General features: G+C 39.8%; 1 protein-coding gene across 4 annotated transcripts in view; it reads right to left on the reverse strand.

Moving 5' to 3' along the window:
* LOC126262278 (V-type proton ATPase 116 kDa subunit a 1) overlaps positions 1 to 26269 on the reverse strand; it is a 670786-nt gene that overhangs the window by 101504 nt on the left and 543013 nt on the right. For all 4 annotated transcript variants that reach the window (XM_049958792.1, XM_049958795.1, XM_049958791.1 and 1 more), the window contains 2 exons: positions 9696 to 9872; positions 2007 to 2236 (listed from right to left, as the gene is read on the reverse strand). In XM_049958792.1, coding sequence (XP_049814749.1) covers positions 2007 to 2236; positions 9696 to 9872 — 407 coding nt within the window. The remainder of the gene's footprint in view (positions 1 to 2006; positions 2237 to 9695; positions 9873 to 26269) is intronic.

Consider the following 26269-nt stretch of genomic DNA (forward strand, 5'->3'; position numbering starts at 1 on the left):
ACAACAGAAAAACGAATTTCAGCAGGTAAAAAAATAAAAAAATGAAAAACAAGAAAATGAAGCTTACAAGAGGAAACTGCCCAAGGAATGATAGGCAGAATTAGTGTAAGTTCACTTACAAAGATTTACGATAATCCATCTTCATATTACAGTACTGTTCATGTAAAAATATTTTAATAAATTATTATATAGAACTTCTGGCCTTTAATTATCTTCAGGAGGTATAATATTTTGTAAGCACTTTTCAGTAATTCCTCCTCATAATTTATTAGTTTTCTTGATTGAATTGTTCTTTATAAACATCTTAAGTTTGATTTTGGATTTGGTGCATCCAGTGCTTGGTACAATATGGGTGGTGATGTTGGTATTACTTTTGTCAGCACATTATGATATCATGTGTTCCAATTTCACAATGAATATAATATGATTTGATAGTGTGCAGTTATATCAACAAATTGTTGATCTGTGGTCTTGGCATTATAGAAGGCTAATAGTTAATTGTACTGCTGATGATGCACGCATATTGCTATCAGAATCAATTCTCTCTTGCTGCAGTATGACCTCTACTTCTGAAGTGGTAATGGAGGCCTGCAACAGGAATGAAGCAAAAGGTAAAGAGCACTAAATGCTGCATGTCTTGGTTCTAGATTACTGATAAGAAAGCCACAAAAGAGGAAAGGTATTGGGAACAGATGTGATATATGACTGGGCTAGGTGCCTACAGTAGTTCACTTGGTACTGGAATACTGCTTAGCCATATTCGCTAAGTTTTGGGATGTGTACTACTAATTCAGGTAATGACATGATGTGGAAGAGAAAACTATGGCAGCATACATGACACAGTTCAAGACCTTTGTACTACTGAGTAATGAGGACTGGCCTCACCTGTGGCTGTTTTATATTTGAGTAGAGGGTATAAAGATTATAACATGCATTACAGTGGCACAGAAGAGCTGCCTTCATAACAAATCTAGATTAGTTATTAACCTGAATTAAACTCGGTTTGATCAACCATGCAGTCTGTGGAAGCAGCTTGCTCAGATCACACTAATATACAAATCAGTCAGTGAAAACTCCTAAGTAATCCGATAACTCTTATTTTTCAGTGAATTAAGATGCTTTAAATTCCTTCAGAGAGCATACAGTCTTCATCAACAACGGAGCGTCATTATAAAGCACAAAGTGAAAGAAAAAATTATGTCCATTTATGTGAGTATTAGAGTGTCACAAATATATGGAATTATTCCACTGGTGCTATTAAATGCAGTGACTGGCGCTGTTTTAAAAGCACTGAAATCATCACTCATTTACAGAAGTTTTACTTCTTTCATCTCCTTCTTGGAAAAGGTGTACACCCTGTTTCGTCTTTGCTGAAGCCGTATGTTTCTCGGTCATCCTACATCTGTCACCTGCGTAATTAATCTGTCTTCCCCCAAGAGGTTGAAACTTTGTTTCCATTTTATGAATTCTTGCTCAGTTTCTTCATTCATAGAGAATGTATTACATTATCCTTTTTTATTTGATATTTATGTATTCTTCTTTTGCCTTTTCTTAGCTAATGTCCACAATTTGCTTCCCCAAGTTATAAAGGGGTGACCACTACTTGGTTAAGATTTTTATAAAAAAGCATTTTATTGTAAGCATCACGTTCTACCTTAAAAATAAAGCTGTTACTTTTTTCCACTGTTATAATTTTACAAAAACAGTACCATTTTTATTTCAGTGTTCAGTCTGTACCTAATTTTTTTTCTGCACTTCGCACAGTAACAGTACGTGTCAGCCATTGACTATCATGACCTTCAATTATAAAAAAGTATACACCATGGTGGTATGGTGATAACCAATGGCTGAAACTACATATTCATTTGTGAGGTGTAGAAAATAAAATGGTCATGGCTGAAATGAAATATTTTAGTAAAAGTGCCAAAAATTTATTGCTATCTCTTACTCCGACAGTGATGTTTGCAGGTAGATAGCACAGTTTCCAAAATAGCCACAGAGCTTACCCTAGTCTCCCCCTGGCTGATGCACTCGCTCCAGCTTGTGTGGAGCTCTCCTCCTGGATGAGAGCCCTGGTCAGTGAGTCAGAAGCTCCAACGCCCTCCTGTTCTGTGAAGAAGCCCTCTGTCTTCTCCAGCACATGTCGCATCTCTGTCAACTCCAAAAAGTTTAGCTTTAGGTTTACTGCATTCTGACTCAGCTCCATTATTTCATTCTCTGTCTTCTCCAGATTTGCCTAACAAAAGAAAAAAGAAAATCAGGTGTGTAATTACTGCCAGACTCTTGAAATCTCCAATCAAATGAAGGACCTATAAATATATGTAGAGAAATGGAAAAATCCTCACAATATACAATTAACATTTTATGGTATCACAATAGTAATTGTTGATGCTGTATCTACCAATACATGCACATTACTGAAAACAAGCACAATGCAGTGAGCACTGGTAGAATACAACAACTACTTAATTGAAAAATGACAGGATTATATCCTAGTCCATAATTCTGATTTAAGTGTCTCAAAATAATTATTGAACAATGCATGGAGAGCAGATTAAAAAAGGCCACTGGTAATTCCTCTCAAGTCTCTACAGAACTGAACTGGTGCATTGTCTATTTGGCCTGCCTGTTTCTTTATGAAAATTTAAACTATATCATGTTAGACACACACACACACACACACACACACACACACACACACACACAGACAGACAGAGAGAGAGAGAGAGAGAGAGAGAGAGAGAGAGAGAGAATAAGGCTGATATGTCCTTAATATACTGACAACATAGCTGTCTGAATCATGCATTTTATGAATGCATTGGAATGGCAATAAGAAGCTAAGAAGTTAAGAAGTTTGCCCAACTCATGACCCCTATTTGTCAAGAAATGTTCGTACATATAATGTGAATAAGAAATATAGTGTAACAGGGAAAAGCCCACATATTTACACTTCATTAATTGTGTACTGGCTGTTTAGAGCTTCAGTAGATTTGTGGCGTTCCACATGGCAGAGCAATAAAAAAAAAAAAAAAAAAGATGATATCAATGAAAGACAGGAAGATTACTCTGATATCATGAAATCTAACCACTGTAGACAGATCACAATGTTTTACACAATCACAATTGTTCATGATGAACCCGATACATCCAGGCAACTGTCAAACACGTTCTTAATTGGTCTTTCCAGATCAACAAATCCTTAACGTGGACTAAAGAAAGTCATTTTTCCTTCTGGTATTGTAATTATGTAACTCATGGTTCCTCTTGAATTGTAGTGGATTATTTGCAACAAACTTCATGAGTGAATAAATATACTGTGAATCAGTAGACAGAATTCCCTACTGCTTAAACACACGTCTACAATATGATTGTGGGTGAGCACCACATTTTATTCTCACAGTATGTTTATGTAAAATGAGGGCTTACTTTCTTTCTTAAAGATGATTTACCCCATATTATTATTCCATATGATATTACTGAATGAAAATATGCAAAACATGGAACTTAACAATTTGTCTCTCCCCAAGATATGCAATTCCTTACTTAACTTAGTTCAGCCACATTCTAAGCACAAACGTAGCTGAATTAAGTTAAGTAAGGATTTCCAAAATGTATTTTTTCCAATTCAATTTCTCATCAATATGGACTTCTCACCATGTGTACACTTGTCAGTGTTTTAGTACCTCTATTTGTGCAGAACTTAATATGTTGGGTCTTTTTAAAATTGAAGGTAAGACCATTTGCAGAAAACCAGTCAACGACACTTTTAAGAACTCTGCTTACCATTTATTCTGTTTTTGTTTGTACACTTGGATTGATTACAATACTACTGTCATCTGCAAAAGAACTAATTCTGCTTGTTGTATACTGCATGGAAGATCATTTACACAAACAGTAGTGGACCTAACATGGAACCTTAGAAAACCCCATATGTGATTTCTCCATGGTCAGAATCATATCCATGGACTATATTGCTTGAATTACTAAGTACAAGATAGCTACACAATCAATCCCATAAAAATTTGGTTTATCTTAGAGAATACTGTGATGCACACAGTCAAATGCCTTAGAGAGGTTCCATAAAACACCAACAGGTATTTAATGCTTGTAAAATCTGGTTCGTGAAAACGCAAGAGGCATTCTCAGTGGAGCAACCCTTCTGAAACCAAAACTGTGATTTGCTAAGGATACTATTGATGCTGATGTGAGATACCACTCTAGAATACATCATCTTCTCAAAAATTTTGGGGAATGATGTTAGCAGTGAAACAGGACAGTCATTATTGACATCTGTCTCATAACCTATCTTACAGAGGGGTTTAACAATAGTATATTTCAGTCTCTCTGGAAAAATGGCTTGAGTTAGTGATGCATTACATATTTCAAACAAGACTGGGCTTATTGCATGGGAAGAAATTTTTAGTACCCTTTTGGAAACACCGTCAAAAACAGGTGAGGTTTTATTTTGAGAGAATGGATAATTTTCTTAATTTCAGAAGGAGAAGTTGGTGATACATTCATATGATTGAATTTTATGAAAGTTACATTTTCAGCATACTGCTGTGATTTTGCTCTAACTTTTTGTACTTAATCTTTCTACTATATTTAAGAAATGATTATCAAATGCATTTGCTACCTTCGACTCATCATTTATAGCCCTTCCATTCAGTTCAATAGTGCTGTTGTGCTGTTCTGTGGCTGGCTGTCCTGTGTCTCACATTCCATATTGCCATAAGTCTCTTGGCAGAAGTGCTAATTTCTGACATTATGTGCATGTTCTTTGATTTTTTAATAACCTTTCTTAGTAATTTTGAGTATTTTTTTAGTGTAAAATTACTGCAGGCAACGGCCTTGCCACAGTGGATACACCGGTTCCCGTGAGATCACCGAAGTTAAGCGCTGTCGGGCGTGGCCGGCGCTTGGATGGGTCACCATCCCGCCGCCACGTGCTGTTGCCATTTTTCGGGGTGCACTCAGCCTCGTGATGCCAATTGAGGAGCTACTCGACCGAATAGTAGCGGCTCCGGTCAAAGAAAACCGTCATAACGACCGGGAGAGCGGTGTGCTGACCCCATGCCCCTCCTATCCGCATCCTCACCTGAGGATGATACGGCGGTCGGATGGTCCCGATGGGTCGCTTGCGGCCTGTAGACGGAGTTAGTTAGTTAGTTAGTAAAGTTACTGCAGGATCCTTACTTATTCTTGCCAAAAGATACATTTCCCTTTTCCTTTCACAAGACACACTAATCCCTCCTGTGACCCATGGTTTTTTACCTGTGACCTTTCTGACTAGCTTGTGTGGAAAGCTATTTTCAAATAATGATATAAATTTATCATGGAATGTATTAAATTTTATGTTAGCATTTGGTTCATTATAAATTATTTCCATGTAATCTCCTATAAACTATTCTAAGAAACATTTGTCCTGGAGTCATTAATTATTCCAACTGATTGCCACTGAGGAGTATCCATACTGTAAGGCACTACATTATTCATCCTAACTAACTGTGCATGAAGTTCTCTGAGACTGTAGATACTGTGATAATGAATAGCTCAGCAGCCAGTTCAGTTGAAGGGGAATAGACATCTCTAAAAAGGACAATCACAGATGTTGGAAAGAAAACCATAGGTACAAGGAAGATAACTGCTAAGAAACCATGGGTGACAGAAGAAATACATCAGTTGACTGATGAAAGAAGGTGAGGGAAATTCAAGAATACAGAAATACAAATTACTTACGTATGAGATAACAGAGCGTAGGGAAGCTAAGGCGAAATGGCTGGAAAAAAAGAAGAAGAAAAAGGACTAACTCAGAATACACAAAAGTCAGTGCAGCCTTTGGTGAAATTAAAATCAAGTGTGACAACATTGAGAATACAATGGGAATTCCACTATTAAACACACAGGAGAGAGCGGATAGGTGGAAATAGTACACTGAAGGCCTCTGTGAAGGGATAGAAGAAGAAACAGGAGTCAACAGTGAAGAGATTGGGGATCCAGTATTATAAAAGAGCTTTCAATGATGTAAGATCAAATAAGGCAGAACAATTGTAGAGAGAAGTGGCAACAAAAAGACAATTCATGTTCGTGTACAGAACATATGAGACTGGCGATATACCATCACCTTTCAGAACGAAATGATCCACATAATTCCGAAGACAGCAAGAGCAAACAAATACAAGAATTATCGCACAATCAGCTTAAAATCTTGCACACGCAAGTTGGTGGCAAAAATAATATGCACATTATTGGAAAAGAAAATTGAGGATATGTTGGATGACAATCAGTTTGGGGCACGTTCATAGGATTTGTTGATCTGGAAAGACCAATTAAGAAGGTAAAATGGTGCAAGATGTTTTAAGTACCGTGAGAAATAGGGCTAAGCTCTGGGAAAGGCAGATAATATACAATATGTACGAGAACCAACAGGGACAAAACAAGTGGAAGACCAAGAATGAAGTGCTGGGATTAAAAATAATGTAAGACAGGGATGTAGTCTTTCATCCTTAATGTTCGATCTATGCATTGAAGATGAAATGATGGAATAAAAAGAAAGGTTCAAGAGGGGCATTAAAATTGAAGGTGGAAGGACATCAATGATGAGATTTGATGATGACATTGCTATCCTCACTGAAAATGAAGAAGATTACAGGATATGATGAATAGACTGAATAGTCTAATGAGTACAGAATATGGATTGAGAGTAAATTGAAGTAAGACTTAAGTAATGTAAAGTAGCAGAAATGTGAAAGAGAGAAAGTTAACACCAGAACTGACAATAACAAAGCAGATGAAGTTAAGGTATTCTGCTACCTAGGCAGCAAGGTAACCCATGATGGACGGAGCAAAGAGGATATAAAAAGCAGAGTAGCACTGGCAAAAAGGGCATTCCTGGCCAAGAGAAGTCTGCTAGTATCACACATAGTTAGTAATTTGAGGAAGAAATTTCTGAGAATGTAAGTCTGAAACACAGTGATATGGTAGTGAGACAGGGACTGTGGAAAAACCGAACAGAAGAGAACAGAAGCATCTGAGATATGGCACTACAATAAAATGTTGAAAATTGGCTGGATTGATATAGTAAGGAATGAGAATGTTTTCCGTAGAATCGGTGAGGAAAGAAATACATGGAAAACACTGACAAGAAATGGGTCACAATGATAGGACATATGTTAAGATATCATGGAATAGCTTCCATGGTACTAGAGGGAGCTGTAGGGGGTAAGAACTGTAAAGGAAGACAGAGACTGGAATACACCTGGCAAATAATTGAGGATGTAAGTTTCAATTGCTCCTCTGAGATGAAAATGTTGGTGCAGGAGATGAATTCATGGTGGGCTGCATCAAACCAGTCAAAAGATCACTCCCATTTATTTTATTTTATCTTTTGAAAAAGAGGGGTGACAGCGTTAGATGAGACCTGTTTCTCCAGTGGAAAGTCCATGAATTACTCTACAGCAAAATTGATGAAATCCTTTCAGGACACAGTTTTTAAAGAACCCGTGCAGTTAACAGTAACATATAGCAGAAGGTCTTAGCAATAAAGATGGCAAATTTCAATTGTATAAGGCAAGGAGTCCAGTCATATCTTTACCTTACAATCAATGACAACATTATACATCCAGTGCCACAAGCAGTAGCAATTAATTCAACTAATTTGACCACAGAACATTTTCTTTGCATCCACTCATTTCAATAGAGGGTGTACATTCAACAACATACATGAGCCCACAGCAGGTGATCTTAACGGCATCATCTGTAAAGCAGTTATCAACACACGATGCGCTGTTGTAAATACAGAGATTCACACCAAGCACCACTGAACTCATCAGGAGATAGCTACTTCTCTGGAAGTCAAAATATCAAGGCAAGACTGACACCATGTGACTTCAATCCTGAAGGTTCACTGACAATTCATTGTGCCATGAAAACTTCAGGATAGTAATTTCCAGAATGCTTAAAGAATAATCTTGTGCAGAAGGTAAAAAAGTCAATATCATGACAGCAATGTCCAAGTTACAGCAGAGTCCATAATGATGATGTGATGGTATGCAAGTGCGAGTGCAAGTGCAAGTGTAGTCAGGCTCTGCTGCTAGAGAACTAGCCTTCATAATCAGAAACATGAAACCAGTCCTCAGAGAACTGGGGTGTTGGAGAAGAATTCTATTTCAGCAAGATATGGTCTGATGCATACAAACGAATCACCTCCATCACAAAGTGAGGAATGAACATGATAGACGTCTGAGGAAATGCCATGTAACCAGCAAGATTCAAATTAAGAAAGATAAGAGTTTGGCTTGGCAAGTCTAACCCATCCTTAGCCGTGGTATTTGATTCATTAGATCAACATCTACCTCGAAAATTTTTGCAGATCTATACAATGAAGAAAACTTTTTCATGGGGCATATTTTCTGTAGGTTCTGTTGCAATTAATTTAAAATTTAAATGTTTGTAACTTATATGTGGAAAAAATAACTGTAATGGTGTTGTTTGCTGGGAGAAGGTAGCCACTTACTTGTAACATGTTTCTTTCTTCACACACACACTGGCACCTTCTCTTTGCTGAGAGTGAAAGTTGTGTCTTATTGTATTGATCAAGTTTAGGTAACTGTGATGAGTACATGTGATGTTTGTGACATACTTATGTTGTTGGCAACAACAGGAGTTTGGACTCTCCATTTAACTGATAGCTCATGAAAATAGTGTCACTTGGCCCAACTTCACAAGAAACTGCAAGAGGTTTGGAATTAAATCCTAAAAATTTGGGCGAAGTCTGATAATGGGAAACTTGATGGCACCACCTCTGCTAATCTTTTTCAGTTGCATACTGCAGATGAATTTTACTTTCACCACCAGGATTTGAATAGGCTGCCTCCAAATCGAGTGCCAAGAACACGGGCACGCATTACCAACTTTGGCTATGGATGTAGGCGGAATGTAAGTGATACATGTAATTCTACATAAAACACACAAATATTACTGCTACAGGCTCCGTTGGTATCATATAACTTTTGTATCTTTCACACATGTGCACGTACTCTTGTTTTGTTACCATGTGAGTCGATTTGAGAATAGTCATGCAATCAAAACTAGTTGTTTAATTACTATAGTAGTTTATGGTGGTCCAACAAGGAGCTAATTTAGTATGTAGAACCTGTGGGCCTATGCTTGGTACTGTATACGAATTCTGGTGTTTGAAGTAGCTTATTAACCAAGAAGCTGGCTGTTGGGAAATGTGAAAGGGTTCAAAAGTATTACCTTTGAGTGATCAGTTCTTACCTCTTCTGTAAGCTAAAGAATGTATCTGAAGTGTTAATCTGTTTATTTATATTTATTTTATTTTTCAAGTCTAGTCCTGTAAGACCAAATTTGAGGAGGAAATCTCCATAGACATGAAACGTGTCAGTACATGAAATTACAACAGATAAAATAAAATGTTTATGAATTCTAAAAAGACGACAAGCTATATGCTTATATAAATGCAGTCAACAATGTAACACAGGAATTAGCTTAATTTTTCAAGGAACCCCTCAACAGAAGTCGTGTTCAAGTTTGTGCTCTGTCACTAATGGTAGCATCGTCACGTGACGTTGAAAACTGATTTTCCTTCCATTTTTCTGCATTATCGCTTAGTTTTGACAAAACGGAATTTTAAAACATGCCCAATACCAATATCGCCTTATTCTGCCACTCACCTCAAGGTCAATGATCTCCCTGGGGTTCGGTGCCTTGGGTATTTCATCAATTTCTGGGACAGATACTCCATCTTTGACGATTTCAGCCTCAATGTATCGTAATTTGCGTTCCAGTTCGTCGCAGCGGCGCACCTCATTCACGAATTTGCGCTGAAAGGCATTTACGTCATTGTTGAGCTGCAAATAGAAGAAAACCCAAATTATCTTTAATTCTTCATCTCAAACTATTTGAGTCGATAGCCAGAAGCCATCGCAGAAAGGCTGCATAAAAAAGGTCCACATTCATCAAGAACACAAGTACAAGCTGACAGAAACGTAGTTATGAACCCTGCAAACATGGAGAAGGAAGTCTACGCACAGCGTATATGAGAGCACTGCACGATGAACGGATGACTGAGCAGTCAGAAATGCTAGGTTCTGTTGGGGGGAGAAACACTGTTATTGCGAGGTTTCTAAAAAACGCTGTGACACTCGTCAGACGGACGCTTACAGTATCAAAATGTGTTTCATATTCTTCCACTTCGCTATTCCGAATAACTGAACAGAGGAGTTGCTAGCCTCACTATTGCTCGCGAGACGCCGTTAACTATTCTTTTTAATCATTTTTCTCATCTAAATTAGTACGCTGTCTCGGGCAATTTGAGAGTGTATCACGCTCACGATAGAATTTACTTATTTTTTTACCCCTGTACACCATTTTACGCTGCACAGGTTGAATATTACACGAAATGGTCGACCGCTAACCGGCAACTGCTGACAACAAACAATACGAGATACTTTTCTATCACATGGCTGCGTACTAGGGCAGATCTAGAGAACGACGACCGGTGATGGCTAGATTGCGGGTATAAGGTTCGATCATGCGCTTCTACATCTATGTACATAGTTAGCAAACCACTGAGAAGTGCGTGGCAGAGGATACTCAGCATGACACATGTAATAGTTTCTTCCCATTCCGATCGCAACAATGATATTTAACTGATTAAAGTTCATATGGCGTATTAGTGAGGGTAATTACTCGTAAAATGTTGTACGGTATTCTCTAATAAGTAGTTTCGTCAAAAGGTGATTGTTAATCACTTAGTAAATAAACATGACTAAGATAAATTTGTGTCCGTCATTCAGGCAGCAACTTTTAACGGCCATCATCGAGGTCGTTAAGCTTTAATTAAAACCTCAACTATTCTGGTGTTTTCGGATTGCGCTACTATGCTGGTGACGGTTTCCAAATGAAAAAAAATAATAAATTTAAAATACAACCGTTGTTTGTAAACCATAATATTATGAACAAATACAACACATTTCCTGGTGAGACAAGGCTATTAACAATTTTCACACACTAAGTGGGTAAATAAAGTAGAATTTTCAGTTTTTCTGTCTGGCTGTACACAAATACTAATACCGCAAACTGCACTTATAAGAACAGCTGTAACAAAAATACAACATGTACATCAACATCCACGAAGTCTGCTACTCAAGATGCCTTGCAGAAAACAAACGCATGTGGCACACAAACTGTGTTTTATTCAGGTGTTTGTAGACGTCCCAAAGCAAATGTTATCAACCTATCGTTCTAACTCCGTCTACAGGCCGCAAGCGACCCATCGGGACCATCCGACCGCCGTATCATCCTCAGGTGAGGATGCGGATAGGAGGGGCATGGGGTCAGCACACCGCTCTCCCGGTCGTTATGACGGTTTTCTTTGACCGGAGCCGCTACTATTCGGTCGAGTAGCTCCTCAATTGGCATCACGAGGCTGAGTGCACCCCGAAAAATGGCAACAGCACGTGGCGGCGGGATGGTGACCCATCCAAGCGCCGGCCACGCCCGACAGCGCTTAACTTCGGTGATCTCACGGGAACCGGTGTATCCACTGTGGCAAGGCCGTTGCGACTATCAACCTATCGTAACAAAAAAAATTATCTATAAGCCATAATATTAAGAAATAATGCAGTATGAGCCTAGTATCTTGTGAGACAAATTTATTAACAACTATCGGACTGAAAATGGGTACATTGCCTACAAATGAACACAGCACACTTTCCAAACCGCCCTTCAGTTTTTATGTCGGTCTGTCAGGGGCATATACCACATCTGTATATCCATCAGTGATTCTTCACTTATGTCAAATGGAAGGGTATGCATCCCTATTGCGTATGACGGCTTGCAGATTTAGAAGCATATGCTTGAAATCCCTGGGCTCCATATGTGGGCCAATTAGATCTTTCCCAAGTTGCATTAGTGCTTCTTCTTAAACAAGCAATACATAAGTGGTGTACAAGAAAAGTCAATGATGATTTTGAGGCAGCTGCGATATCGGTCGTTAGTTAGGTTTCCCCCGCGAGTGAAATAAATGAATGCTATTTCCATACGAAGAAGAGTTTATACAGAAAAGTTTCAGATCTCGGTCTAACAGACGACTACCATTAGACTGAAAATTTAACCCTCGGAACAACAAAGGGAGGGGGGGGGAGGGGGTTCTTTTTGCCCACCTTTTGAAAATATTGTAATTCGGCCAGTTACTCTTCATCTTAAAATTTGAAAAAGTATTTAATATTTTTAATGAATTCTTTCATCAGATTCCATAAATGCTTCAAATTTTTCAGTTACAATTAATCCAAAAATATAATTCTTTGTGGCGATGTCACTTTCCACAGTGAATGTCATCTTCAGTATTTTCAGGTTCAAGATTTTACTTACAAATCACTCTCTCTTTAAAAATTATGTTGTAAGTAAAAGTCAACAACAATTAACGAATTTTCTTTTACTTTTTCTAGGGTGGGCAGTAAGTACCCCCATTAGACAGACAGACTAGCTACCAACATAAATACCCAATAGCTTCACGTAAGTAAGAAAATAAAACACGAGGCGTGTTTTTTTAAGTAAGTACCGTTTTGAATTTAAAAAAAAAGACGTGCTAAGCTATCTCAATAATTTTATTTTTACATGAAAGCCTGTACCTTAATCTACGCACTGACGCCATTACAGTCTGATTCTTCCTTGTTTGCGTTGTGTACTGAGTGTTTAAGACGCCTCCTATAATCGTGAGTCCCACCGACTGTTAAGTACGGGCTGTTATAAGATTTCTTAGTGCTAAAGGCCTAAAAGCGATCTATATTCATCGTGAGATCTGTGCAGTTTACGGAGAAAACATTATGAGTGATGGAATGGTGAGAAAGTGGGTGAGAGCATTTTAAGATGGCCGCACAAATGTACATGATGAACAACGGAGTGGGTGTCCTTCGGTCGTTAATGAAAGTTCGGTGCAGAAAGTGGACAGTATGGCGAGAGAAAACAGACGCTTTACGATTTCCTACGTGCGGGATGACTTTCCTATTGTTTCTCGTAGTATTTTGTATGGCGTTGTGACCGAGCACTTGAATTACCGAAAATTGTGCGCACGTTGGGTACCAAAAATGTTGACGGATGTGCACAAAACCAAACGTTTAGATAGTGCATTGAATTTCCTTGAGCGGTACCACAACGACGGTGATGATTTCTTAAGCCAAATTGTTATGGGCGATGAAACATGGGTGGCCTACGTCACACCAGAATCAAAGCAACAGTCCATGGAAGTTGAGCAAGGGCATCGTTTTGCTGCAAGACAATGCCCATCCACATGTGGCAAATCAGACCAAAGATCTCATCACGTCTTTTCGATGGGAAACTCGAAATCATCCTCCGTACAGCACCGATCTTGCGCCCAGTGACTATCATCTGTTCTGCACTTGAAGAAACACCTGGGCAGTCAGCGTCTTCAAGACGATGACGAAGTCAAAACAGTGGTGATGCAGTGGTTAACAAGTCAGGCGGCGGACTTCTATGAGCAGGGTATTCAAAAACTGGTACAACGTTTTGACAAGTGCCTCAATATTGACGGAAATTATGTAGAAACTAGATTAAGGTACAGGCTTTAATGTGAAAATAAAATTGAGATATCTTAGAACGTATTTTTTTAATTTCAAAATGGTACGTACTTAAAAAACACGCCTCGTAAAACACCGAAGATAGCACAAAAAGTTCTGAAACATGTCTGGGTAAAACGAAACTGAAAAGGTGCCTTGCATAAGGCGGAATTCCTCGTCCTCTATATTATGACAATAGAGACAAACAGTTGAATTACTGATAGCAAAAACCTCGTAAGTACACTTTTGGTGCAAACTGAGTTACAGGCAAAAATGCATAGTCTGCGTGTAGCTCCACCAGACTGTCCAGGGAAAAAGCCAAAGTCATAGTTTTTTGCCGTTCAAACAGGGGTAGGAATTTTGAGCTGAGTGCAGAAACGTCCGAAGTCCACGACTTCAGTTATTTTTCTTCTCAACTGCTGGCACTACAATAAAGTTCGGCAGAATTGTACGGAAGAAATTGGCATTGTTGATTTTAGTATTCTTGTGAAAATCGAAGAAGTGGCGTGTACCAGCAGTTATGAGAAGAAAAGTGTGAAACATTCTTTGGAATATCAGAAAATTATTATGACGAAAGCTGAAATTCATGGAGAGGAACATGTGAATTACAGAGGCAAAGCAATTCCGAAAAAGGCAACAGGAGAAAGCTGCAAGTGTCTAAGAAGCTGTTGTAGTGTGGTTGCACAAGACAACAGAACTCAAGCTTTAGCACATTTTCTGAACATGGAATGCAAGAACGACCAGGACCTTTTCCTGCAAGAACTGATCACAACTAGTGATGTTATAAGGCACCGCCCAAGAAGTGAGAAGGGGTGCAGGCGTGAAAATCTTTTAGCTACTGTGTCCTCGTTGGAGACAAACGATCTGAGGTATGCAGAAAACCTTTTCTAAGTGTTTATGCAGTAACTGACGCGAGAGTTAAAAGAATATCGCAAACAGCTGTGTAGTGGGCAGACACCGAAAGACGGAGGACTGTTAATGCTTTGCAGTCAGGGGAAATTGTTAAAATTAAAGATCACATCAGATCATTGCCCATTAAGGAAAGTCATTATGGTAGCAGCACTATGCACTATCTCGACTGTGAACTGTGTGTGAAAAAAATGCACCAACTTTTTATTGCCATACATCCTAACTCGCCACTGAAATAAGAGAAGTATAATAAGATTTTTCGTGAAAAGTTTTCACTTGCTTTCGGAAGACCTAATGTGGGCACTTGCTGCACCTGCGAAGAGTTGATGTTACAGATTGAGTCAAAAACACTCAATGAGGTAGCAAAACGTGCAGCAGTAGAAGAGAAGATTGTCCATATCCGAAGATCTAATAAGTTTTATGATGCTCTGCAAGATGGGAAAAGACAATCGGAGAGTAATCCTAGAACTACGGCTTCATGTTTCGACTACATGCAAAATGTTCAACTTCCTCGTCTCCCGGTGCAAGAACTTTTCCACTTACTCCAGTTACCTGTTGCAGTACTTTGTATACACAATCTACATACAAAGACACCTGTTTTTATCTCTATCACGAAGAGAATGCGGAGAAAGGACCCAATGAAGTTTGTACTTTTCTATTAAGCTTCATCAATGAATATATATCCCAAGATGTGAAAAAATTCCTTGTTTTCAGATATCAGCCCGGGTTAGAAATAAACACGACACAATGATCCGCTTGCATTTAGCTCTTGTGGAGTTAAACCGATTTGAAAAGATTGAACATTTTTACCCCATCCGCAGTCATTCATTCCTGCCGAGTGATAGGGCATTTGGGGTAAGAAAGAGAGCTCTCGAGAAAGTAGAGAGAAAGAACACAACCACGAGTTAATGGAGCTTATAGTAACAGCAAACTGTAATTTCATCTTGCATTTGGTGGATGGAGATGAAATAGTAGACTTCAAGAAGTGATGGTCATCAATTTATAAAATGACTTGCTTTTCTATGGAAACATCGAAACGAGATCTACATCTACATGGATACTCTACAAATCAGAGGGTTCGTCGAACAGCGACATTCTCTCCCATATTTTACAAAACGTGCTGCCCTTCTTTGAACTTTTCGATGTACTCCGTCTGTCTTACCTGGTAAGGATCCCACACCGCGCAGCAGTAATCTAAAAGAGGACGGACAAGCGTAGTGTAGGCAGTCTCCATATTAGGTCTATTACATTTTCTAAGTGTCCTGCCAATAAAACGCAGTATTTGGTTAACCTTCCCCACAACATTTTCTATGTGTTCTTTCCAAGTTGTTCGTAATTGTAATACCTAGGCATTTAGTTGAATTTACGGCTTTTAAATTAGACTGATTTATTGTGTAACCGAAGTTTAACGAGTTCCTTTTAGCACTCATGTGGATGACCTCACACTTTTCGTTATTTAAGGTCAACTGCCACTTTTCGCACCATTCAAATATCTTTTCTAAATCGTTTTGCAGTTTGTTTTATCTTCTGATGGCTTTATTAGCCGATAAACGACAGCGTCATTTGCAAACAACCGTAGACGGGTGCTCAGATTGTCTCCCAAATCGTTTATATACATAAGGAACAGGAAATGGCCTATAACACTACCTCGGGGAACGCCTAAAATCACTTCTGTTTTACTCGAAGACTTTCCGTCAGTTACTACGAACTGTGACCTCTGACAGGAAATCACAAATCCAGTCACATAACTGAGATATTCCAAGGGCCGAAAAGATACCACTAAATATTTCGAAGTTTCATCATTTCCGTTATAAAACATCAACGCCAGGAGTTGTGGAAGCAATGGAACTCATTAATGGGTTTCAGACCAATAACTTCTCCTTGAAATTTGACCAAAGGAAGAAACCACAGTTGCCAGATGAAAAGTGTTATAACGATACGAATGTATCTATTAGGGTGGAGAAAATGGAAGACGATTTGTTCCTGACAGTGAAAGTGTGACATCCTTCTGGAATGAAATATTAACTTGGCCTACAGCAAATATGCAAGAAACGTAGGGTTGACTTCTCTAATGTAAACATTAAATACTATTTTCTTTTGTTACCTGTTTTTTTCTTTTGTAAACAGTGTTAATTAGCGAAAGTATTCAAATATGTTGTATTGCAGCTTGCAAGAAACATAGGAACAGTGTAGTTTATTCTAAATAAAAACAGTTGATTCGTTTTTGTATTTTTTGAAATTTTTATCATCAAATGCACTGATTGCAAAACAACCTAAATCCACAGCATAAAAAGTTTTTTGCAATGCAAACGGGTTGGCATGTAGGGGTGAGATGTTGACAATAAAACTGTTGAGTGCTACTTAATCTTCAGCTTAAGTTTCACCTTATTCTAATAATTTATGTAATACTTATATTGTTTTTCTCACTTTCTTTAAAAGTAGGTGAATGAGACTTAGGTTGTTTTTGCAATCAGCGATTCATTTGAATGTGTGCTTTGTGGCCGCCATCATAGCTCCAACTACAAGTTTGCCGACTTCTGGTGCCATCCAGTGATGGGTCATGGAACTAAAAGACGTCGCACACTTTAATACCCTCCAACCACAATAGTGCAGTGCTGGCCGGAACTTCCGAACTTTGATTACAAGGAAATGAAGGAGAGAACACCACAAACGCACATTTGTGAGCGCAGGGCCTGAAAGGATTAATACAACATTCTCAGGTAGCATAAGCCGATTCAACAATAATTATATTTAACATTTTGGATTGTGGGTAATAAATGAATCTCTGGGACATTACTTTCATCCTGAATATTGGAATACAGCATTCATTTGTAGAGTTAAATTACAGCAGTAATCTACACTGCAGCTGCGGAAAACTGATCCCAATTCGAACAGCACATCGTTTGCATGCAATAACTGGTGGTCTCTGGACATCACGTTGTAGCAATATTTAGTTACGTACTGAAGAAAATCGAAATCTGTATATATTTAAAGCGGCCCCTAGGCTGTCAATAATGTAGCACAATTTTTCCTGAAGCGCAATAATATTAATCGTGTAAGAGTGAGATTGAGGGATTATGCAATAATACTGAGAACAGTAAAAACTTCTGAAATATTTTATGCTGACCAGAAATATTGTGCCGCCTGTGGGCAGTATTGACAATATTCAAGACAGTCTCTCGGGTGCTACACTGTCGATATCAGTGTGTTCACTGTTGTGTTGTGGCGTTGAAAATGAGATCAAAACAATACGAAAGAGCGTTATAAATGGAATGTATCGAAACGTATAAATAATTGCCGGCATTGTGGGATGTTCAGGCAGATGAATACAAAACCAGAAATGTTAGGAATGAATCGTAAGATTTGTTGCTTAGAAAATGCGGCCAAATCCCACGAATGACAATGTTTTAAAAACAATTAATTAATGAATAAATACCTGTATAGATGTGTGTTTATACATTACAAACCCGAATATAATCAGTAAAATGACAGACAATTATTCCAGCATTCTGGACGTTTCCGAACATACTCGTTTAGTGCACGTATTATTGGATGACATGACACGTTTACATTGCTATGTTTCAAATACTTTAAGGGAACCTGTTCTTTAAGCTTGAAGTCTTACAAGGAATTACCAGTGGTAAGATTTTGCGTTGTAATAGATAAATGCTAACTTGGTGGAATTACGCCTCTCACTGTACTATTTTATTTCCATTTGTTTTTTGATGTTGCGGGTGTGGGCATATGGACATCAGCAGAAATTTATCCGGGGAAAGGGGGGGGGGGATGCAGAAGACTAACAATGCCATTTTCGATGTAAATGAGTTAATCAGTTTTGAGACTTATCACGCCACAATAACTAAATATTACGAGTAATACAAAAACCATTATACGCCGTAATCTAGTGCTTATCTACTCAGCATTTGTTACACGTACATTACTTCGACATTTAAAACAGCTAACAATTATACACTATTTACTAAACGCATAATATTGTCTCACTGCAATCTGCCAAGTAGAGCTTCAACTGGCTAAAAGAGAGGTTTAGCGGAATCATGGGAAATCACTACTAGAAGTACCGGGTGATCAAAAAGTCAGTATAATTTTGAAAACTGAATAAATCACGGAATAATGTAGATAGAGAGGTACAAATTGACACACATGCTTGGAATGATCCTTCAACTTTCCCCACATAAAGAATTCCGGGGACGTCAGATCCGGTGAACGTGCGGACCATGATAGGGTGCTTCGACGACGACGACGACCAATCCACTTGTCATGAAATATGCTATTCAATACCGCTTCAATCGCACGCAAGCTGTGTGCCGGACATCCAACATGTTGGAAGTACATCGCCATTGTCATGCAATGAAACATCTTGTAGTAACATCGGTAGAACATTACGTAGGAAACCAGCATGCATTACACCATTTAGATTGTCATCGATAAAATGGGGGCCAATTATCCTTCCTGCCATAATGCCGCACCATACATTAACCCGCCAAGGTCGCAGCCGTCGTGGATTTTCCGTTGCCCAATAGTGCATATCATGCCGCTTTACGTTACCGCTGTTGGTGAATCACGCTTCATCGCTAAATAGAACGCGTGCAAAAATCTGTCATCATCCCGTAATTTCTCTAGTGCCCAATGGCAGAAATGTACACGACGTTCGAAGTCGTCGCCATGCAATTCATGGTGCATATAAATATGGTACGGGTGCAATCGATTTTGATGTAGCATTCTCAGCACCGACGTTTTTGAGATTCCCGATTCTCGCAAAATTTGTCTGCTACCGATGTGCGGATTAGCCGCGACAGCAGCTAAAGCACCTACTTGGGCATCATCATTTGTTGCAGGTCGTTGTTGACGTTTCACATGTGATTGAACACTTCCTGTTTCCTTAAATAACGTAACTACCCGGCGAACGGTCCGGACACTTGGATGACGTCGTCCAGGATACCGAGCAGCATACATAGCACAAGCCCGTTGGGCATTTTGATCACAATAGCCATACATCAACACGATATCGACCTTTTCCGCAATTGGTAAACGGTCCATTTTAACACGGGTAATGTATCACGAGGCAAATACCGTCCGCACTGGCGGAATGTTACGTGGTACCACGTACTTATAAGTTTGTGACTATTACAGTGCCATCTATCACAAAACGAAAAAAGTGGTCCAACTAAAACATTAATATTTCTTTACGTACTACACGAATATGTAATAAAAAATGGGGGTTCCTATTTTAAAAAACGCAGTTGATATCCGTTTGATCTATGGCAGCGCCATCTGGCGGGCCAACCATAGCGCCATCTGGTTTCCCTCTTCAAGCTAGACGAGTTTCGTTCTTTGCAGTTTTTTCGTTTGATGCCTATATCGTGAGATATTTGGCCCGGTCACTATCAATGGGCCACCCTGTATACATCATAGATGCCTGTGACTTTAAAACGTCTTTGGAACCATATAGCTTTATGTGGAATCTGTCCTTTTGTCTAGGTCGTTTATGTCAGTGAATTTCCTCATCTGCGGCCCATATCGTCGTCGCTAGAATGATTGTCCATCGTCGTCGTCGGATCTTCATTGATATTTCCCCTTCTCCGCTGTTTTAGAAGTTTAAACCCTGCTGTTATTCCTCCGATTCTTGTTTCGTTTCTTCCTAGTTATGCTTCACTTTTGTTTTATCTTCTATGTGACCATTATCTCTGAGTCTTCTAGTGCTAGTTGGGGTTGCCAATAGCAGGTCTCTGCATCTAGTAGACACTTAGAACTTTTTTTTCTTTCTTTCGAGCGCCTGCGTTTTTCGTAGAAACATCGCGCAGTCTGGCGGTAGCGTTCACGAAACCGTTGAATGGCAGCAGTTTGGTGTGCGACCTCTAAAGGAAGATCGCGATCTGCATATAGCGCTATCTTCTAACGACTGGAACGAGAACAAACTCTAATAGATGGCACAATAAAAAGTCTCCTCTGCCACGCACTCCACATTTGACTGCAAAGTATGGATACAGACGTAGAAGTAGCAGCATCAAGTATTTCTCCGTTGTGACGCTGCCCATATAGATTACACGTAGATAGGACAGAAGTATAATGATGCCTATGGCGTAGCTGATTGAAGAGGTCTGCCCACTCTCTCTCTCCCGATGGGATATTTTGGGGGCCTATCTGTTTGCATTAGATAAGCGTTGTTCCTCGTTTACACAATATCTGATCACCGATATTACAAGCTGTAACATGGCACAGATATTGCGGTAACTAGTCGTTTATGCACATGGCTGCGGCACTACCAAATACAGGCTTGTGAGGTGACAAGCTGGAATAATGCGTGTCGTTGTGGGACATATCGCAGATGCTTGTCTGAGATAGAATTGATGCAGCATTTAAGTTCTGATCACCGATATTACAAGCTGTAACATGGCACAGATATTGCGGTAACTAGTCGTTTATGCACATGGCTGCGGCACTACCAAATACAGGCTTGTGAGGTGACAAGCTGGAATAATGCGTGTCGTTGTGGGACATATCGCAGATGCTTGTCTGAGATAGAATTGATGCAGCATTTAAGTTCTGGGCCAGCTGTGGCGCCAGTGATTAGTGAAATAAATCTTACTTTTCTAATTATAATCGAGAAAGGGCATCGTTATCTACAATCAGTAATAACACAAAAGAACTTCTCGAAGATCTCATATTGAATTTTTTGTTTTGTGGAACTGCACAGGTCGATTATCAAAACTGCTCCTTATACATATACTCCTTTCGACATAACGTGTCACTTCTAAAGTCAGTTATAATTTCTTTACAATAATAATGACCATGCTAGTTCCTGTTCGCTCCAAAAATTTTGGTTTCCGAACAGTTTTCAGTATGTATGCCGCCTTAGCAAAAGCAAATCACATCTGTTTCTTTGTTGTTGTTTCTTTGTACTCCTATAAGACGCGATGCTGAGGGTATTAGATTAGGAAATGAGACGCTTAAAGCAGTAAATGAGTTTTGCTATTTGGGGAGCAAAATAACTGATGATGGTCGAAGTAGAGAGGATATAAAATGTAGACTGGCAATGGCAAGGAAAGTGTTTCTGAAGAAGAGGAATTTGTTAACATCGAGTATAGATTTAAATGTCAGGAAGTCATTTCTGAAAGTATTCGTATGGAGTGTGGCCATGTATGGAAGTGAAACTTGGATGATAAATAGTTTAGACAATAAGAGAACAGAAGCTTTCGAAATGTGGTACTACAGAAGAATGCTGAAGATTAGATGGTAGATCACATAACTAATGAGGTATTGAATAGAATTAGGGAGAAGAAAAATTTGTGGCACAACTTGACTAGAAGAAGGGATCGGTTGGTACGACACGTTCTGAGGCATCAAGAGATCACCAATTTAGTATTGGAGGGCAGCGTGGAGGGTAAAAATCGTAGAGGGAGACCAAGAGGTGAATACACTAAGCAGATTCAGAAGGATGTAGGGTGCAGTACGTACTGGGAGATGAAGCAGCTAGCGCAGGATAGAGTAGCTTGGAGAGCTGCATCAAATCAGTCTCAGGACTGAAGACAACAACAACAACAACAACAAGACGCGATCAAGAACTTTCTGTATGTGGGCGTTGCTGCAGCGTATATGCAACGTAGCGCAACTTCGATGCGAGTATATAAGCACCGACATATAGGCAAGGGGTTAGTCTGGCATTCGTGTCCTTTCAACGTGCCTGTGGTAAATGTGGGAACACGAACTATGGGACGTTGGTACCAAATGCGTCCAAACACGACCAACGTGCTGCTGTTCTTTTCTAGGCCGCCGCAGGGCAGACGCCGGTAGACATCCATCGGAGAAAGAAGAATGTGTTGGGGACAGTATGTCTATTCAAAACCGGTGCTGTGGAATGGTCCGGGAAAACTCCGACAACGGCGGCTGCTGATTGATGATAACGCGCGTCCCCATACTGCAACCATAGTAATGCAGAATGTGGTAGCGATAGCTCCGATGCCACAGCGTAGTTGCACGCTCGTAGGTTGGCTCTACGAGAGCGGGCAAACTACGCAGACCACAGCGCCCTCTAGCCGACGCTGTGGAGCTCAACGAGCGCCGCTCTACTTCCTGGCCAGTTGATCAAGAGCAGACAACCTAGTAACTTAGCTTCTACTTCTAGGGGGGCTAGCCATTATAGATTTTTGCCTTTGTAACTTCTAGTAACTGTTAGCTTCGATACATGAACGGCTTCGCACCTACGTGCTCATCTGTACCAAAAGTTAAGTAATGTGTTCGTATATGTTTAAACGCCAGCAAAGGTGCTTTAACTTTACTTGCAGTACCGAAGTGCTTTACCTCACCTGCTCCTACTCGCTTCCTTCATTCGGCCTAGTTTACAGATCTCAGGAGCAGACCCACGCGCCGCCTTCCAGGCGGGATACAAAACAGAAGTTATTCAAACACAGGTGGAAGACATTCGAGCACCCGTCCTCTAGTCCTCAGCTCTTCCCATGCGATTATCACGCTTTCAGTCCTTTAAAAAAGTCCTTGAAGGGTCGAATTCCCTTCGGACGACGATGAGCAGCAGGCAGTTACGAACTCCTTCACGCAGCAGGACGCCGTGTTTCACCAAATGGAATCTTCAATTTGGTGCGACCATGGGATGACTGCCTTAAGGCTCACGGCGATTTTACCGGATTGGCATACCGGTTCTGGACTGTACGTACTTCGAACGGAAACTTTTTGATCACCCCTTTTATTTTTGCCAATTGGTTATTTGGTGTTTTTCTCTTATACTGGATAATATTTGTGTTTCGTACCTTTCCATTCATGTAAGAACCATGCAGAATGACGAAATACAAACTTGTTAAAGATTTATAACTGGCATTCACGAGAATTTCTTAGAACACACATGTAGGATGCATCAGTACTCTCTTCGAACCATTTCCATTCGGCTGGTTGCGTTGAAATACCGCGATGTTTCGTTTGGCGAAGTCATACAATGATGAGAGTGACTACTCTTCGAAACGTGGAATTTCTGCGCAGCCACCCAATGGAAGCGCCAGAAGATTTCTTCAGTAGTTTTCGCCTGGAAAATCTACATTCACACTGTGAAATGCACGGCAGAGTGTACCATGAAGAAGAGTTTCTCCCTTTCCATTCAAGTATGGAAAGAGGGAAGAATGTCTATCAAAATGCGTCTATATGCGCGATAATTAGCCGAATATCGTCTACACCGTCCTTGCGGGAGCTATGCATAGGAGCCATAGTATATTCCCAGATTCCTTACTATGTACTGTTTCTCGAAACTTTCAAGTTCCATTTCAGATCTTTCTGCATTTCCAGGACGCTCTCCCTAGCATAAAACAAACCTGTTAACCAATCGTACCACCCCTCTTTCCAAATGATCAATATCTCCTGTTAGACTTACTATGTATGGATACCACACACTAGACCTTAAACCCCTTCAGTCCAAAATGTTTCGAGACTGGGTTAACAAAAAATAGAGAAAAGTTGATTTTAAGGATTTCACGTGTTCTACATAGCCTCCCCCACTTGAGTAAAACGGACAGGACGTTCACACAAAGAAAATGGTCTTCTATGGGATGTTATTCAATTCGCGCGTCACAGCGATTTGACTGTCGGTTATATCGTCAAAGCATTGACCCTTCATGTGAATTTCTGCACTTTGTCGTTGTGTGGTAGGTCTGTATTGATAACACCAGGTCAGTCGTGATGGCTTTTCCAGAAAAGAATTGCCAGCGTTTTGCACTTAAATCAAGTAGTGTCAGGCGTCCATGCGTCTTTGTTTCTGTTCGAGGGTCACGGTGTGCGGGACAAACTTTGCACATACTTTTCTCTTCTTCAAAACATTCTGCGGAATGTCTTGAACACTTTATTTATTGTTTGAGATGTTGCTCCATTATGATTTATGACAATAACGTTAGCCCACTTCGGCCCCACATCCACTACTTAACGCTCCTGCCACCCTAGTTAGCGTTGTCGTCGCTTGAACGCCAAGAATAAAATCGCTCTCTTAACTTTTTGGTCGGTCGGTGTATTTTATTGTAAGTCTTCTGCATTTTCCTAGAATCTTATCAATGAAGCGAAGAATGCCGCTTGATTTATCTACGACTGAGCCTATGCTGTCGTTCAATCTCATATACTCACTGAGTATTTTTATGAACTGATTGGTTTCAGTGGTGACTCATTGATATATTGTATTTACAGAATACTATGTTTCTCCGTTTCGTAAAGTGTGCAATTTTAATTACATATTGCTGAACAGGTAAAACAAGGTGCCAATCATTGCACCATTTTGAAGTCTTACGAACATCATTCTGAATATTTGTGAAGCTTTCTTTTTCCAAGCAGTGTTCCATTATAGATAAGTGCACCATTCATGCAATATCTGAGATTGTATTAATATTGCCTGCCAGTTCACTAATAAAGGGTCATTCAAAATGCCTGGTACTGGCTACTAGGGGTTGTGGAGTGTACTTGGTGCCTTTTTTTTGGGGGGGGGGGGGTCTTTAGTAATCTGACTGGTTTGATACGGCCCGCCAGGAATTCCTCTCGTGTGCTAACCTAACCTCTTCATCTCAGAGTAGCACTTGCAATCTACGTCCTGTATTATTTTGCTGGATGTATTCCAATTTGTCTTCCTCCACAGTTTTTGCCTTCTACTGCTCCCTCTAGTACCATGGAAGTCATTCCCCCATGTCTTAACCCATGTCGTATCATACTGTCCCTTCTCCTTATCAGTGTTTTCCACATATTCCTTTCCTCTCCGATTCAGCACGGAACCACCCCGTTCCTTACCTTAACAGTCCACCTCATCTTCAGCATTCGTGTGTAGAACCATATCTCAAATGCTTCGATTCTCTTCTGTTCCGGTTTTCCCATAGTCCATGTTTGACTACCATAAATGCTGTGCTCCAGACGTACATTCTCAGAAATTTCTTCCTAAAATAAGGCCGATATTTGATACTAGTAGACTTCTCTTGGTCAGGAATGCCATTTTTGCCATTGCTTTTAATGCCCTCCTTGCTCCGTCCGTCATTGGTTATTTTACTGCCTAGGTAGCAGAATTCTTTAATTTCATCTACTTCGTGACCATCGATCCTGATATTAGGTTTCCCGCTGTTCTCATTTCAACTACTTCCATTACCTTCGTCTTTCTTCTATTTACACTCAATCCATACTCTGTACTCATTACACTGTTCATTCCATTCAGTAGATCATGTAATTCTTCTTCACTTTCACTCAGGATAGCGAATCTTATCATTGATATCCTTTCACCTGGAATTTTAATTCCACTCCTGGACCTTTCTTTTATTTCCATCATCGCTTCCTTTACAGATTGAACTGTAGGGGCGAAAGGCTACAGCCTTATCTTACACCCGTTTTAATACGAGCACATCGTTCTTGGTCGTCCACTAGTATTATTCCCTCTTGGCTGTTGTACATATTGTACATGACCCGTCTCTCCCTATAGCTTACCCCTATTTTTCTCAGAATTTCGAACATCTTGCACCATTTTACTAAGTAGACGAACTTTTGAAAAGAAATCATGTCCGAAAACTACTTTTTTTTATCACCTCTCCGCTTCACGGTACCCACACAGCAGAGACAATTAGATCCGACCTGTAATCACATGGCATCAGCAATGTTCCGCCTACTTGTCCTCGGGTTCTTCTCTATGTGGCGAAGGCCTTCCTCTTCAGGACCGAGAATGGGACGCGTCCGTGGAGCACCACAGCCAGCCCTTACAGTTTCGAACATTCCAATTTCTC

This window comes from Schistocerca nitens, chromosome 6, assembly GCF_023898315.1.
Source record: "Schistocerca nitens isolate TAMUIC-IGC-003100 chromosome 6, iqSchNite1.1, whole genome shotgun sequence".
Lineage (NCBI taxonomy): Eukaryota > Metazoa > Arthropoda > Insecta > Orthoptera > Acrididae > Schistocerca > Schistocerca nitens.